The sequence below is a fragment of the Diadema setosum genome, chromosome 14, assembly GCF_964275005.1.
Source record: "Diadema setosum chromosome 14, eeDiaSeto1, whole genome shotgun sequence".
In the NCBI taxonomy this organism is placed as follows: Eukaryota; Metazoa; Echinodermata; class Echinoidea; order Diadematoida; family Diadematidae; genus Diadema; species Diadema setosum.
This window is the reverse complement of record NC_092698.1, coordinates 6,543,741-6,562,171: the sequence shown is the minus strand read 5'-3', so window position 1 is coordinate 6,562,171 and position 18,431 is coordinate 6,543,741. Positions and strand designations below refer to the sequence as shown.

General features: G+C 36.6%; 1 protein-coding gene across 1 annotated transcript in view; it reads left to right on the top strand.

Moving 5' to 3' along the window:
* Window positions 1–18,431, top strand: part of LOC140237867 (uncharacterized) — a 40,579-nt gene that overhangs the window by 20,948 nt on the left and 1,200 nt on the right. The window contains exons 7-12 of the mRNA XM_072317799.1: window positions 10,590–10,697; window positions 11,501–11,686; window positions 12,394–12,691; window positions 14,200–14,250; window positions 14,935–15,021; window positions 15,975–16,129. Of these exons, the coding sequence (XP_072173900.1) occupies window positions 10,590–10,697; window positions 11,501–11,686; window positions 12,394–12,691; window positions 14,200–14,250; window positions 14,935–15,021; window positions 15,975–16,129 (885 nt within the window). The remainder of the gene's footprint in view (window positions 1–10,589; window positions 10,698–11,500; window positions 11,687–12,393; window positions 12,692–14,199; window positions 14,251–14,934; window positions 15,022–15,974; window positions 16,130–18,431) is intronic.

Here is an 18,431-nt window from a genome sequence, read left to right as displayed (position 1 = left end):
TTGTATTTTGTAGAATTGTTGAAATAGACATGCAAGAAATAGAATGATGTGTCAAATTAAATCTGTTTTGTAACTATTTCTCTAAACCTTGACCTTGCAAAAGTCATATTCATTGCAAGACTGAGCTCTATGAAATTTCCATATGGAATCAAAAATAAGGCTTTGGACTGAAATATATACAAAGAAACTTTCTCTGTACCCTATGTTCCAATTGACTTCAAAAGATTTGGAAAAAAGAAGACCCGAAGAAACACAAAAATAAAACTTTGTGTTGAAATCTCACAGAGATTATGACAAGAATTTTATAGTTAAATCACACCAGTATTATGTTTGCTTTTAATACTGCATTAATATTTTGTTATCACAAAAATGGTTTTGCATCTAACATGTAACCCCCCCCCCATTAAAATATATCATAGAAGATTATGATTAAACTGCAATTTAGCTAGATGAAGTAGCAGAGTGCCTGTGGTAGTATGAAATAACATGATTTGACACGACTCGGGAATGTCGTCAGAGTGGAAAATAATAGATGAGTGGGATGAAAATAGATCAATAGACAAAGAGGAAGAGAGAGAGAGTGAGGGTGGCAGGGGAGGGGGGGGGGGGGGGGAGAGCATACCTGCCAACTGTTCCCATTTTATTGGAGCGTTCTTATTTCTCAATGAAGAATCTCCATTCAACCTTGCGTTCACTATTTTCGTCAGCACCTGCTAATAGTGATGTATGGGAGATGGTTGAAAACTCCTAATTTTCTCATTATTTTCTCCCAGCTATTCTTGAATATATTCTGAATTTCAGGGTTGGCTGGTATGAGAGAGGGAGAGAACTTTAGAGAGTTATATAGGGGCCGAAAGAGTGATGATGCAGCGGGTATGTGTGCCGTGAGTAATATAGATCTTGGTGTCCTTATCGCTGAAGTCAAGGTGAATTCGGCTTCCTGTCTGACAGACACTAAGAGAATGTGCTGTACATGCTTACTCACCGCACAATCTTAGAAGTGAGGGCACAGTGTATGCCCCTCCCCCTCCAGTTTATCACTAGACAACATCTTGTTAACCTCAGTGACTGTGCATCATGCTTTAAAAATATCTAATCTTGTTATTTTCATCAGCAAGATTTTTTTTTAGGGTATGAAGAGTGGTATGGACAATATGAGTAAATCTCTTTTAAAGACACTGATCACATATGTTTTCCTATTCAAAGAATCTGTGCTGCATGATCCAACATTTCTTCTGTAAACGTGATATTTTTGGGACTTGAAATTTTCACGGATGGGAGCTGACGGCCTTATTCACAGCATGAAATTTTCATGAGTTGCTTCTAACATTCAATGCATATAGTGTAGACAAGATATTACGCATGCATTTCAATTTCGCAAATCTCGGCTCCGGCGAAAGTCGCAAAATTAAAATGCATGCAAACATTCCTTGTTTTACACTGTATCGGATTCTCTGATATTTTATGAATGTGATGCATTGTAAGTTTGAATAAAATCAAGTTTGAAAGTACATGTATATGCCAAGAACTTCAAAAACAAACATCTGTGAATAACTGGATATATTACACTCAATATTTTCCCTAAACATTAGTGTTAGAATAAACCAGTCAGTAAATGGTCTAGTTTGCAAGGTGATATTTGTTCATAGATCTCGTCATAGTGACGGCATAATTCTCAAAGTTTTTACATACATTTTAGGGTATTTTTGAACGTCACCATACAGCTGAGTCTCCTGAGTTTTGACAATTTCTGAAATTAAACGTCTTTGACCAAAGCCATACCAACTACCCCGTAGGGAGACAGCAGTCAATGCATTTTTTACCACAGCATTTACAAAGCCCAAGGGAGACTCCTGTAAAAGTGGACATTTTCGCAGTGTTGAAGTTTTTGTGCAACCAGATACTAGCACGAAAATAAAAGCATGCGAATATTTTTGCTTGCCATATGTTTCAGTAGTGGATGTTTTGATTCCGCAGAATTAAAAACACGACAAACTCCCCTTACCCGACCGAACGCGAAAAATTACTCGCTCAAAAGTATCCACTTTTACAGTATTTTGGGATGAATCGCGGAAGTACAATGCCCGAGAGAAGGAAATACAAGAGGTTGCAGAAAAGATAAGATTGTGTTAAATTACATTTATGTAATGCACACCTTCAGGAAAGGACTGTTTTCAGATTTAGACTGAAAGGATTCCAAAATAACCAAAGAATCAGATATGGACTGGTATCTGATTTCACAAACATGATGCATCAGTAGAGGGTGACCATGTTTTCTGAGCCAAAAATCTGCCAGCAAAATCATGATTGACAAACAAAGAGAAGGGAGGAAGTGAATAAGAAACCAAAACAAAGAAATCTGTGATCAGCGGGGATGAGCATGTTCCCCTCCCCCTCCCCACCACTTTTTTTAGGCTTGAATTACACTAAACTGGTTTACCATGATCCCCTTTTTAATGACTGTTTTAAAGTGGAATTAATGTTACATAACATTGAAGGGCAGGATAAATAAGATGGTACATTTCTGTGTAGGCAAGTTTTTTGATATATTCAAAGTTAATGTGTACTTTGAATGACAAAGATTTTTCCTAACAGCTTGGAAGCTTGCTAGGGACTTGCCCATCATAGTAATAAGAACTATTTTCAAACTGGATTCCAGTCATTGAAATGATATATTTAGTAGGAACAGGTGTTAAGCACAGCACATTATTATATCCTGTAGGGAAAATAGTTCACAGATTTTAACATGATATTAGTTCACAGACCTTTCGGAATAAGGCAAACCATGCATGATGTATGTGCCCAGGTGTTTAGATTATGTTTACAGAGGAATCCAATTGTGTAAATGGTACTGCTGTAGTATGCATCCAAGTTTGCTAAATTGTAGACTGATTAGTCAATTTTTTTTTAATGACCACAAGCATGCTCACAGTATTCTAGGCTAGTGCTGCAAAAATTATGCAGATCAGGTTTGAAACACAGTGTCACTAAATCTATAAAATGAAAGGGTAATTTCTTCCTGCTTATGAATGCATTCAGAGTGATTAGGTATACAAACACTTTTCTTCATATAAACCTAAAAGACACCATAACATGAAAAATTATTAATTTTGCCCATCAAATTTAGATATTCTGCCTGCCAGCATAGTTTTCCTCGTCAATTCTTAATTTATCTTTCTTGACACACAAGGCGTAAGAATGATTTGCAATCCCTCTACATTATGCATAACGACATACTGTATACGCTATATATTTCGTGTGGGTTTTATTTTCACGAATTTCGCGAGTCGGGAGCTATTCGCGAAATTAAAAACACGCGAAAATATTACCTTCCAAAATGAATCCCTTGCCTTGATGATACGAACATTTCAGTACTTGTATACCATGTCACGGCTTACCAAACAGACCATACTGGCTAAGCTTGTTTACGTACATATAGCACGTCCACGTCTAATTACTAACTAGTATACACAGCCCAGTCGCTGTAAGTAGCATTCGCACAGCACAGCGTATTAACAGCGTCTGGGGTGGTCGGGCTAGTCCACGTCTACATACGAATACTGTAGAGCCAATCCATTATCGCAACCCCTCGTACCACTCGTCAGAAATCTAGCGCGATGGACTTAACCACTTCAAAAATGTTGAATTCTAACTTACTAGTTCACAGAGTTTGGTAAGTTTTTTTCATGCAGTGTATAACTAGTATCATTCTTATTTGCTAGAAAGTTGAAAATTCACACTTTCTTTGCCACTTCATATTTTCTCTGGTCCCCCAATCGCGAATTTAACCACTCGCGAAAATGTGTGACAGCGGCAATTCGCGAAAATTTATGTACGCGAAAATTATAGCGTATACAGTAATTGCAGATTTTCAAGTGGCAGAATAGTTAAGATTATGATAAAAATATGACACTTTGGTGATACAAATTATGCATAATGAAACAAAATTCAGGGTAGTTTAAAAGTCACTACTTTGCAAATCATGCAAGATCTCAAAAGGATATCAGTTTACAGAAGTTTATCAGTCTATTCATATGTCAGGCTGTCAGTCTTTCTAGCTACATGTATCCATCCATCTATCTATCTATCTATCTATCTATCTATCCATCTATCTATCTATCTATCCATCTATTTATCTATCTATCTATCTATCCATCTATCTATCTACCTATCTATCCATCTATCTATCTATCTATCCATCTATTTATCTATCTATCTATCCATCTATCTATCTACCTATCTATCTATCCATCTATCTATCTATCTATCCATCCATCTATCCATCTATCTATCTATCTATCTATCTATCCATCTATCTATCTATCCATCTATGTATCTATCCATCTATCCATCTACCTATCTATCTATATATTTATCTATCTATCTATCTATCTATCTATCTATCTATCTATCCATCTATCTATCTATTTACCTGTTTGTCTGTTAGTCTGTGTATTTTCTATTGTCTATCTGCCCGATAGAATCTGTCTACAATATCTATCTTTCCATGTAAATCTCTACATCTATGTGCTCATCATGTATCTATTTTTCTGATTATCTTTCTCCCAACTTCCAACTCCTCTTTCATCTATTCCTTGCCATTTATCTTGCATATTTGATATGGTCTCATTCCCTATCATAATCACTACCTGTCTAGTAATGAAGAGATGAACTCATGGAGGAACACTGTCCTAACAATCTGATTCAAGACTGTGGTAGAGCTAGAGATAGAGACAGACAGACAGACAGACAGATGAAAAAAAAAAGATACAAGGACAAAATAAAAAAGTAGATAGAGGGTGACAGAATGGAAGAGAGAGAGTGAGAGAGAGAGAGTGTGTGTGTGTGTGTGTGGGGGGGGGGTGTGTGTTTGTTTGTTTCATTTCCATCTGAGAAGATGGCTGGAGAGCCCATATTCAGCTACAATAGCTGGTCTTCCATGGGGCCAAGTTGGATGTGAGTTGGGTGTGTGTGTGTGTGTGTGTGTGTAAAAAAGACAGACAGACAGATACAACTACAAGGATGGAGAGGTTAATGCATAAAAGATGGACAGACAGACAAGGACAAAAGAGAGATATATATAGGTGGGCAGATATGAGAAAGATATAGTACAGGGTGGAGAGTAATTTGCTGAGAACAGAAATAGAGACAAGGACACAAAGGGAGATAAAGATAGCTAGAGATAGAGATAGATAGGGAGAGAGATGGAGGGGGGGCAGGAGTGGTGTGTGTGTGTGTGTGTGTGTGTGTGTGTGTGTGTGTAAGAGATAAAGGGAAAGAAAGTGTGCTTTGGATATGTTACACGTATGAACAGAAATTTGGAATTTTTTGGTAGTGATAGGATAATTTCTCTATGTCATACTATTGGTATTTATTGAAATATATATGAATATTTTTTTTTTACCTTTCTTTTTGCGGACGTTTGCTGTATCAGTGTATTCAGCACTATTAAAGGTTGCTGGCTTCCGATCTTCTTAACACTTTGAATATTTCTTCAGATGTGAATATGTTAACCCGTTGAGGACGAGTCCCAAGTATACTCGGGCAGGTGTCTCTGGGAAATGCGTGTTGTAGCAAAGTCAGTCCGTCCTCAACAGTTTAAAAATCACTATATCAAGTGAATCTGGCATGAATCCAAACACAATGAAAGTGCTTTATCTTTGGAAGGTGAATGCTCTAAACCTGCAGGGCATGCTATGAGGTGAAAAAGACATGGGTTCGCCGTAGCTAATTGAAATCAAGGTTTTTGATACATCAGTGAATCACAGCAAGATGGCAATTAATTCATTTAGTTATATCTGCATAAAAAAAAAAAATGGTGTGGGGGGGGGTGTCGTTAGATAGATATAAAAGGTCAAGGAAAATAAGAGGAAAGTCTTAGAATGTACACTTACTCATGTATAAAATCAAAAACAAAACAGAAACAAAGTTCATGCTGTATTCACCAACAGTTTATTTCGGCACACAAATTTTTGAGTGATTCACTCTTTCTCAAGTGTTGATACTCTTGAGAAAGAGTGAAGAAAGAGCGAAGAAACATGTGGACAACTTACTCAACGTATATATATATATATATATATATATATATATATATACACACAAATCAAAGCATGTAATAAATTTATATTCTTGGCAAAATTTGTTTTTTTGGCTCATGATGTCTGCCATTTAGAAAAAGAGATAATCTGAGGATCTTTTATTTGCCTTAATAGTGAATTGGAGGAGGAGTTTTTTCACAGCTTTGATGCAGGTGAATTATGGAATGAATAGTGTTTGCATTCATTAAAGGGTTCCTGCCTTTAAAGATGTTTCATCGTTGTCATGGATACAATCACTGGCTGATGTGTGAGTCAGGATTTTGCACGTGGTGGATGGATGGGAGTTTAGTAGTCACATGCTCCTGTGCTGTCTTTGAGCAGTCTTCTCTCTCGTCTCCCCCCCCCCCATAACACTGGATGTAGCAATGAACACCAGCAGGACTGTATGACATACACACTCTTGTCATTTCCTTCTGAGGAACATAGCAACACAGACACATGTGTACCCACCAAAAGCTTCCTTACTGTAAGAGAGAATTATATAGGGAGAAGGAGAAAGAAAAAAGTACGAAGAGAGATGGACATGCATGCTGCTTCACCTTTTTTCACTTTCTTCCTTATCAGTCACAGTTGCTCCGTGTATTTCCCCTATTTTTTCATTGTTTCACCTCCATATGCATGGGATTATTAAAGACAGGAAATTAGAGAAAGTATTGTTCATACATTCATAGTCTTTATTGATCCGTTGCTCATCATGGCAACCAGGTTGCTCCTGGGACAAAGTCTGTGGAGATTGTAGAATCTTGTTTGGGAATGGGTTAAGCAAGCAGACGGTTGCAGGAAAAAAAACAACAACAAACAAATGTTGGTGGCATGTACTACTAAAAGTTTGATCCAGTGGATTTGCTGTCTTCCTCTTATAATGTGCTAGTCATTAGATGCTGTAAAAAGGGGATATTTTCACGCGAGTAATTTTTCACACTGGGGTGGGCAAGATGAATTTTGTGTGTTTTTAATTCCACAGACTCACGACATTTAATAGTGGTACATACATTGTATCACAAGCAAAAATATTCGCGAGCTTTTATTTTCACGTTATGTGCAAAAATTTCCACTTTTACAGTAGATTCTAGTTTGAAATCTATGTATAAATATGTAAGTTTTATATATTACCTTATCATTGTGTAAGGTTTTACACTGTGCAATGATTTGCATCCCTTGCATTAAATGCCAAGGGAGAAAAGGCAGAATCTATGTATGTCAGAGAATTCAAAATCTGATTTATGCAACGATAGAGATTGGCCCTGCTGTTAGCGGAATAGTTCATGAGATATGAATGTAGTATTTAGGGAAAATTACCTCCACTGCAAAAACAAGAAGGATTTGATAGATTGTTCATGTATAACAGTAATTGAAGAGAACATACTGCCTGAAGGCAGTCGTGTATTCTCAAAGTAATCACTGGTTATTTTTAGGTTATTTTCATAAAAGTATAAAACATTTTTCTTTTTCTTTTTAACGTGAAAACTGAACTGTGGAGGACATATTGTAAAGTACCTTGCTGATTAGTAACCTTAGAGCCATAAAGGTGTTAGTGGGATTAACACCCTTCTGCCTCTGAGCTGGCAGCTCTAAAAAATCACCCACTCTTTATGCTTTGCTACCACCAAATCACCTATAGATACATGTATATCTGCCCTCATGTGTAACATACAGTGAGCGGTCATGAGAGCAAGTGCTGTAGTTTGTCGCTTCCATTTTGTAAAACATTGGTTGATTGTATACTGTTATTTTCTGTTTTTTGGCTTCATGATTGTCATTGTGTACCACATAGCTCCTCTTGTGTGCATTCCTAGTTCTCTTAGTCCTAGTTTCTTTTACATGTGGTATATTTTTAAACATGACTTTATCTCTGTACCCCAAGTTTGAAATTCAAGATGGTTGTGTTTCACATGTTTGTAGATATCAAAAGATGATAAAGCTTGCACAATAACTCGTCGTGCTGTATGAGGATACTGATATGAAAAATATGACGCAAGCAACAGCCTTGATTGTTTTAGCGATTCAGCATGTTCTTGGCTTTGTTTATGTGTGAAAATACTGAGATATGTCAACAACCCTTCTGCATAAAGCTTGATACTTCTTGAAGGAACATGAAATGACATGATATTTGGTGAATGTGTTCATACTCATACTAGACTCGCCCTCTTGAGTTGACTAATGAAATCATGAATGCGTGTGAAAAGGAAATAAAGCATCATACCCCATTTGTGTGGAAGAGGACACTTATTTCTCTCCATATCTACCACGTATATCATGCTCATGTTGAAGTGACTGGAATTGGGGGAAAAATGTTCAAATTTATGGAAGCTTCCATTTCATACCACATGTGTTCTTGGAAATGAATTATGTTGATAACTCTTATGAGCTCATCCATTGAACTTATTTTATAATAGTCTGGCAGTAGGGCAATTCCACGGTAACGGAAGGACATTCAGATAGAATTTTCACAGTTTAAAAAAGTACTCTAAGAAAAGTTTGATGGATACAGCATTTCAAAGTATAGAGATGTATTACCAGAGCCAAAGACAATAATTTCCACCAAAATTTTTGTTATACCTGTTAAAGAGTAATGAAATATGCATATTAATGAGGTCGGTAACGGAAGGACATCAAAATGGACATGGGTTTTCAGGCAAATTAGTTTTTATCAAAACTCTGTGAAGTTTATGGAGCAATTTTGATTTATTGGTATACAGTTTAATTGCCATAGTTTTAGCTGTAATGGAATATATTTGACTTTCAAATATGTTTACTTACTTTTTAATTAGACCACATAATGTCCATGTGTGTTTGGTAACGGAAGGACGGTAACGGAAGGACATGCAGATTGTCTGTGTAAAGTGTATGGGGAAGATGGGTTATGGTTAGTTTTTATTAAACCTCTCTAAGGTTGATAATTTTTTCATATGTGACTGGTATACAGTTTGATCCAAATAGTTTTAGCTTTACTTTCATGTATTTAACTTTGAAACATGTCAACTGGTTTTTTAATTACAACACATTGTTTTCATTAATGTGTGGTAACAGAAGGACAAAGAGCTTTGTGCATACAGTGAAGGATGTTATTTCCAACTTTAATGTTCATCCTTGTAGTCCAATGTGATATTTTTTCTTTCTTTTGCTTAATCCCCCAAATAGCCAAATCTTATGGACTCATTTCACAGTGTGTGTGTGTGTGTGTGGGGGGGGGGGGGGGGAGGGGGGTTCTTGGGGGCTTATCCCCAGGCCCTCCCCCCCCCCCAATCTCTAACACTGTTTGCATAAATAAATCATGATTAAAATCTGCACACATCACCCTGGAGAGTAATCTACACGAGACCATAGTTAGATTGTTCAAAATATGAACTGATTATGCAAATTTATTCAATAAATTACAGTTTAGTCCATAGAATACTAATGTGAAGCAATTTACGGACATTTTTTGGTGTGGATCTTCATTTTGAGGTAATAAACAAATGTAGTGATAAAAATTGCAAAATCAATCTCAATTCTTTTATTTTTTATTGTTTCTTGAATTTCTTTTGTATTTCCTTGTTTTTTCCTTTTGTTGTTTGTTTTTTTTCCAAAGAAAATTGTCACAGACCACTTTTTAACCTTAGTTAGGCAAAAGTCAAGTAATCAAAGTGATCAAAAGAAAAAAAATATCAGATGTTTATGAGTTTTATGAAAGAGCACTATTTCCCATAGGGTTTGTACACACAAAATTACAAAATTGAGCCAATTTTGGGTCGACCTGCATTCAGGAAAGAGGTGTGGCTTCATTTGTTATTTGAATTTAGTCAAGGGTACTTAGAGTAGGTTCTGACACATTTGTGTTCTCATCTTAGGGACATTAAATAGCTAAAAACAGACTCTAAGTCCTTCTATTACCACAACTTTGTCCTTCCGTTACCAGCTTCGGTAACGGAAGGACATTTTTAATTCATTTATAATTATTCAAAGAGGAGGGGTTTCGTGGATGGATGGGTGCCAAGTTATAGGCCTACCTAAACTTGCTTTGCACTGAAAATTTTATGGTTTTGATATTACTATTTTTGATAAAATATTAAAAAGACCTCTTTTTGTGGTAACGGAAGGACAAAATACAAGGTCATCTTTAGGAAGTCACTGAAGCGTAACAAATCATGGAAACTGTAAAAATATTAAATGAACTGTTTCTTTCATATTTACTAAGTTCTAAATATAACAATTCATAACATTTATTTCTCAAATATTGAATACAGGCCATGCTACATTTGTATTATAATTTATGCATTTTTGAAAATTAATAAGATTAGTTAAACAATTGAAAAATTGACCCCGAATATGTTACAAAACTAAACATTTTTACCCAAATCCATAAAATTCAAACTTTAAGCTTTCATTTGATACCAAAATTGCGTGGGAAATATGAATTTGAAATTTTAGATGTCATGTCCACTTTGGCGTGGAATTGCCCAGTAGTGATATGACAGAACTTGTTTCTTTGTCTTTTTTTTCCCCTCGTAGCTTGAAGACCTTGAGGTTGAGAATAAGAGGCTTAAAATGAGAGTTGTGGAGCTGGAGTTAGAGCAAGGCTTAACCCCTTCATACTCGCTGGAAGCCAATGGGGAGCAGGTCAGTATTAAAATCTATTTATTCTCTACTACCAAGAATAAATTTCTACTTAGTAAGATTATGTTCTTTTAATTTGTTTTCAATGAAGTAGAGATTCTGTCAATGATTTTGTAGTTTGAGAATAAGTTCTGAGACAGCAAATTGAAGATACTTCGTACAAGGTATGCATTAAAAAGCTAGTCCTCTGTGCAAATCTTGTTACCTGCATTCATTGCGTGTCTTCATGTGTGTGATGGACTCTATTTTTACATCACATATGTGCTGAAGAAAATTGAATGTTGAATAACTATCGGAATGTTACAGGTGAATCCTATTTGATTTTCATTTTAGGTGAATCCTGTATTCTTCTAGTTAGAATTACTACACACACTTAACCATATCCTGGCCTAACCTAGAAATCAAAGCAAAAAATTTGGTTTGATACTGGTGGTTTTTTTTTTCCAGATATCTGCTGGCAGGAAGGGATGACAATTTTTGAGTGCTGTAAGCTGTTAAAACTTGATGACATTTGCAGGGCTTGACACTTACTTTTTTCCTTTGGTGAACCATTTGGGCCACTAAAATCCTTATATTTGAAATGTTAGCAGCCTGAAAAAGAATGAAATAGCACTAATGACTACATAAAAGCAAACATAGCAATCTATGTAGAATCTTGTCTACCTGATCAGGCCACCAGAAGCTATCATGCTTTTTGAAAGTTCAGTGGCCCATCACCAATTTTCAGTGGCCCTGGGCCACCAGACTTCTGCTAGTGTCGAGCCCTGCATTTTGATGATGATGATTTCAATCTTGTTTGCATGCAGGAAAAGTCTCCGATTGGATCCGCAAAGTTTAACCCCTTCAACACAGCTGCGGAGACCAACGGCAGCGCATCGGACATTTCAAAGACTGAAGTCCACTTCTTTCCATCTTTCACGGAATCCGTGCAATCTCCTACATCGCCGACATCAGAATCGTTCACTGCCGTCAATCTACTTGCAGATCTTAATGTAAGACAGCAACTAAAAACCTGGTCACATGACCGTTTTAGTATTTTTTTTTTCTTTGCCTAATTTTAATGGATATATCGTTACAACTGAGATGTGACATATTGTGTCCACATCTGATCAATATCCCAAGATCGCTTTCAACACACTTAGTTGCAATCAGTAACTCACTTGAACAGGACTAAAAGAAATAAAAGATAAAGAAATAAAAGAATGTTTTCTTTCACAACACTGAACCTACAGGTAATTTGGAAATTTGGACTAAAGCTGATCAATACCAAATACCCTTATTTACGGCTGTCTTTAATATTTATGGCGCTTCTTCAATGGGTTAATGAGTGTGTGAAGTTGATTTGGGACACATTTAACTGGCTTATGACTTCCTGGAATGTCAATGAAGAAAAGCATACCTCTGTTTTCAAAATCTATGCTTAAGCACATAATTTAACAGGATAATAACAATGTCACTGTTTCTAGAGTATTGTCATATTGGGAAATCAGATTTGAAAAATGAACATATGCATATTTGTTCAGCTCTTATAGGCCTAAATTGCAATGCAAGATGAACATTGTGGTATTTGAAATGTCATAGCATAGTGCATGACTCTTGTTCCTGGATTTTATTACTTTGGCTCAGATTATAATTTGTTTATGTAAATCAAGGCAATTAAGAAATGAGGGGTTGTTCTTGATTCTCTGTTTCTGTGAAGACATTAAACCAGCCTTCAGACCCATCACAAACTGCATCCATGACGAGTGGGGGCACACTGGCAGAGCAGGCTGCGGCCTACCAGGCGGGCAAACCAGGAGGGGTATTTGACGACACCTTTGCACCCCCGGCGGCAGCGAAGCCCATAGAACCTTTGCTGCTACCACCACCTCCCCCAGCCCCGCCCCGGAATGTGGCACCCCTCTCCCCTGTAGTATCCCCGTCCCCTGTCCAGTCCCCCGCCGAACCCATGTCACCGGTTCCTCCCTCCCCTACTGTCAACGGAGCTCAGACCGCTGGTAAGGGCTGCTTGACAGATATAATTTTTATTGTCAAAGCCAAAAATCCCATTCAGTAAAACAAACAATCAATCATATGTTTTACATATTGTAGTACTACTGATTGAAGTTTTGAGATTCACTTACTTTCATAGCAAGGTCTGACATATCTTGAGATACTTGCAAAAAAAGTTTAATGTTATATCCGCAGAAGACATTTTTAAATCAACTTCAAAACATTAACTAATTGCACTCTTTTACATGGTGATTCCTGTATCAAAATTACTGGAGTTGTAGAGTAATAAGTTTACAAAACTTAAGGTCAATGATTGTAGTAATGTATGTGCTTCCCTAATCACCACTGAACATGAAAGTTGGGTAAAGAACTTGAATCTGAATTACAATTTGCAATTTGAATGGGCTGATTTTTCAGTCCTTTTTTAAACTTTTTTGTGTGTGAATTTTCCTAAGAACACTTACACTTGCACTGTTTATTTTAGGAGAATTCAGTTGCAATGAGAACGGAGCCAGTCAGGTCCTGCTTAAGCGAAATATGAGCGGACAGCCCGAGTGGCATAAACAGTCAAGCACTCAATTTTTTAAAAGGGTTTCCCATAATGGTTTGAGGAAGCTCCAAATTCTGGCCACAGTATAAATGGGATATTAATTTACTTTATAGTCTTGTTTTCCCAGGAAGCCAGTCAGACGTGGCAGTGATTCATGATCACAATATGCACTCTTTCCATGGAAATGCAAATGGTCTGGAAACTTTGATAGTTAACAGCTGTTTTCAGACAAAATATCTTCATAGTACAATCTATCTTTATGAGTTAATCCCTTCATTTCACCAGTTTGCTTACAATCCAGTGCTTTTCTTTTCCTTAATTTTCTTATTCCATCCTAACACCCTCTCTTTTTTTTTAATTTTGTACGGCTCCTTTGTTTTCTTTTCTTCTGTCTCTTTGCCTTTGTGTCTACTCTCTGAGCCTTTTTCTTCTTCCAAAATGTCAGTCAATTATCCAAGAAGGTCTCTTTTAGTTTATTCCATATGATATTAGAATCCTCTCTCTACCCACCAGTGTGTTAAAGCCTGTTTCATCCCTTGTCAGAAACATGTCACAATTTATTTGACTGCTGTGTCTGATAATAATGCATTAATCAGTGTAGTAATATTTAGCAGATGCTGCTGTTGCAAGGAATTGCTTCCTATAGCCCCATGAACCCTACGGCTACCAGCAGCAACTTCTGTGTACACAAAGCCAACGTCATTTTGAGGTGGCTGTTCTAAAAGTGTTTAATAATCATAAGTTGTTGTTTTTTTTCATGATTGATTCTTGCTTATCTCTCTTATCACAGAGTCATAATTGCAAATGCTCCTTTGATATACTTGCTTAACATGCATAAGGTGTTACTACTGCTAGGATAGTGTTGTGTTATCCTGTTGAATCAAGTAGCAATGACATGGACATGTTACCTATCAAACATGTAATCCTCTCAATTTGTGCCTTTTCCCCTTCATATCCAAATAGTTCCTGGAATAGCAAGAAGCAGACCAAGACCTAGTACATCTCAGGGAGCAGGTATGACATGCCTACATGATTTACCCAGAATTCATGAGTTCATTAAATAATTCCTGCAAGTCATAGCATTCTGATTATTTTGACCACGTGCAAAGATTCCTGCAATAAGACTGATTAAAAATTAGTCACATGACAAACAATATCCCCCTTCCCACTACCAAATCAGGTGGCCTTTAGCCTATTACTTTAGAGTCATCTATGAAATGGTTAGCATCGGATAGAACATTTTCAGCTTAGAGTACGTAGTACCAGTATGCCAGATGCAACCAAGCCAAACTGCCAAATTTTCCCAAGGCTCCTGATCCGTGGATACTACCGGTATTTTAGTGGGAAACTGTGTCAGTGATGCAGCTGTGAGTGTAATCAATGTGCATCGGCGATTTGCTTTCATTTGGTTCTATCAGATATCGATATCCACCCTCCCCCCCCCCCATCTCTCCTGCATATATTTGTATGTATGACACCCATGAAGATTCTTTCTAGCTGATTGGTCAACTGCTCATCATGTGACATAAGGTTGGAAGTACCATGCTTGAGTTACTGTGGATTTGACTGTTTTGAGTTGTAAAAAAGTTGTAAGCTGTGATTTCTTGTGGGTCTGTATGTTGTGAGGGGACTGTTTTATCTTTTCAAACTGACCATACCCATATTCTGGATGTTTTGCTATTTACTGTCATTCTTCAGGTGTGATAGCTCCCCCTCCGAGAACCGTTAGGAGGGGAGATTCTTTCGGTGCCATGTCACCCTCGGCAACATCTCCTGCTCCAAACAGTGAGTTCTTCCTTCAAAATGCTGATCTTTATCTATATTAATGCTACATTGTAGTGCATTAGTATGTGATGAACATTACACTGAAATACAATAACCACAAACAACAAAACAAAATCAGAAGATTTATCCCATGATTGAACTAGGGAGCAACATGACCAAAAAAATATTTCATTTGGTTACATCATGCCATGCTTCTGTATTAGGGTATCACTATAAAAACAAAACAACAACAACGAAGACGACGACGACGATGATGACATAAACCCAAACCAGTTGACCAGACCAGTTAACCATGACTATGACATGCCATCTTTGAGCTCATAACAAAAACCAGTCTCTGGTATAACTAATTCCGGTGAATATGTGCATCCACTACAAACAAGTGACAGGATTCACGGGTAACTCTTCAGGAAACTCTGTAATATTCACATTAAACAATTGTTCCCTTTGTCTAGAAAGTCTTCTAAAGTACGACTATCCAAATCTGTCTTCATAGTAAAAGGCATCTTTGTGTAATTGCACTAGTTATTACCCCTGGCCATTTTTTTCCCCTTGGTAATTCAAGTGATATCTCTTACTTCATATATTTCCAAATCAAAGAAGAAAGTGAACCCAAAAAACAACAACAATGGCTGATTCATATTTTAGAATATTCAAAGTAACAGATTTGAATTGAATGTTTTTCTGTAAATAGCTTCTTCATTATGTATAATGAGATTTTGTAATAAATTTGGTGTTATTGCATTAAGATAGTAAAATACATTTCTGAAAATGTTTAAAAAGCTCACTCTTCCTTCTACCATTCCCATCAACATTGAAACACTTACAGGAGTAAAACTTTTACAAAATATTTGGACACACCAAAAAGTGCCAAAATGGGACATATACAATATAACCTTCCAAGAGTCATACACTGACATGATTCCTTTTGATGACCTTTGAACCCATTGCAGTTGGCCTGGATGACCTTTATGCTGCCGTCTCCAAGGCAGCCGTCTCAGACAAGAGCGGGACGGGGACCGTGACGACCACCTCGCCCAACCCATTCTCGCCTCCCGCGCCAACAACAGAATTCAGCTTTGATATCCTCAGCAACAAAGGATCCAATGTGAGATGATGGTGCAATTCTCTTCTTATTTTTAATGGAAAATAAATCCCAAATATATATGTGGATGGAGTGAATGCAGTGATATCAGTAGAACACATCAGTGAAGTTTAAGGAAAATTGGCAATCTGTTCAATAGTTTTTAAGAGTTTCAAAGTTTTGATGCAGCCATTGCTGGACGAGAAGACAACAATGTTTTATGATGTCATGCATAGACAACAATGTAAAGAAAATGTAAAGAGAATTCATTTTTTTTTTTTTTTGTAGCATAATGAATAAAGTACTTGACTTTCAAATACCTCTGCCAGAAAGCAGTGGGGAATTATATTACCCTTAGCGCATGTCAGTATCAAGAGGAGGGAATGTATACTTTTCATAAAAAATGAAATTTGCAGAATTCTCTGTACATTTTCTAGATATACTTTGTATATTGCTGTCTATGTGTGATGTCATACATGGACTGTTGTAGTCTTCTCATCTAGTGGTGGCAGCACTGAAACGGTGACTGATATTGATGTTGATGTTGTCTGTACTCCTTGTTTACAGTGAGTGCTATTACCAGTTGCATATTAAGGAATTTGTTACTATAACTTCCATGGAACATACCTTAATACATGGTAATAGTGAAATAGGTGGACATGTTGAGTTTCATAACCAGCATGTAGTTTGTTGATTTGCAGATGTATAATGAGTATTCCATCATGCAAATGTGATCACTGTTCAATTTAAGTATTGGAATATGTAACTTAATGTATAACAAACTTAAAGGCAGTTTGATTTCAAATAGAAAGAGTTGTCATATTAAAAGTCTGACCTTTCTGTTAAAGTTCAGGAGTTATGTGTGAAATAAATGACTTTTGCTTCACATGTGCTTGTGCTACATATGTCTTCTTACAAGGTATTCTCTCCAGTAAGATATGTATGTATGCTTATTGCCAAGTTTGTCTTTCATTTTATTTTCATCCTAAAAGAATACATCAAAGAACTTATAGTAAGGTAAAGTATGGACTTAGTTTTCAGAAAATATTCCAAGATTAGTGCCATCAAATACTCAAATAAAATTTTGTGTTGATTCCTATCTATCCATGAGAAATCAGTCATTGTACCTTCTTCCACACATGTATGTGGTAGATCATTCACGGTAGTGGTTTTCAGAGTCGGTGGTTTACTGCAAACTGTTTTAATTATACTTCTATGACTGGTACACCACACCATTCCTGTGTTGTGTTGAGATATGTGGATATTTCATTGACCAAGGACAACAGAATCATGATCAACATTTTGTTTTCCAAAAGGGTGCACTGGTAGTCACATCATTAAAGTTTCCTGCGCATCAACATGCAAGCACACGAGCACCATAGTCCGTGCTTATGTTTTGCACTGTCCATTATCAATATTTCTCCCCAACTTTGCAGACAGAAAGAGTATACTGTAAAACAAGGAATGTTCACGTGCATTTTAATTTCGTAAATCTCGTGAGAGCCAAGATTCGCGAAATTAAAATGCGTGTGACAGTTCTTGTCTACACTATACGGATTGAATGTAAGAGACAACTCGCGAAAATTTCATGCCGCGAAAAAGGCCGTCGGCTCCTATTCTCAAAAATTTCATACCGCGAAAACATCGTGTTTTGCAAATTTTAGTAGTCATTTCATATCCTGAGAAGTCTCTTCTAGCTATTTCACAAATTTAGATTAAGCTCTGTAGAATTCACTCCTCTTTCTTATTTCCACCTACTGTGTCTACATCTATGATTATCTTCAGTGTGCATGTGCATGCATTAAAGATAAAATTGTTAAAATGTAGTTGTAGCAGTAGATTATTTCTCTGAACTGTATAGATGTCTTCATTGTCTTGATACACATTTTCCACATTCTTTGAATCCACCTTGTCAGTATTTTGAGCTCATAGAGGTTTCCCTTATTACAACAATTTCAGACAAGCAACTGTAGCCCACATTTTGCTTCATCTATCTTTTTACTATCCAGACATCAAATACCTAAGCACCTATCTGATCAATATGAATATATCCTTGTTTGTCTCTGTGAACATCCAATTATTGCATTAAAGTAATTCATGTCACAGACACCCCCCCCCCCCACTCAAGAAAAAAATAGAGAGGATCAAATTTGATAGTTAAAACTGACACCTGTGATTATTTTGAATTCAGTATTCTCCTTCTGCAGCTCTGTAGTATCTTTTTATTATGTTTTAAAATATTTTTAGTTACCTACCTCAAAAACTCTGATGACTGATCGACGATAAATTTATGAATTTTGACATTTGCTGTCAATTTAATGAATCA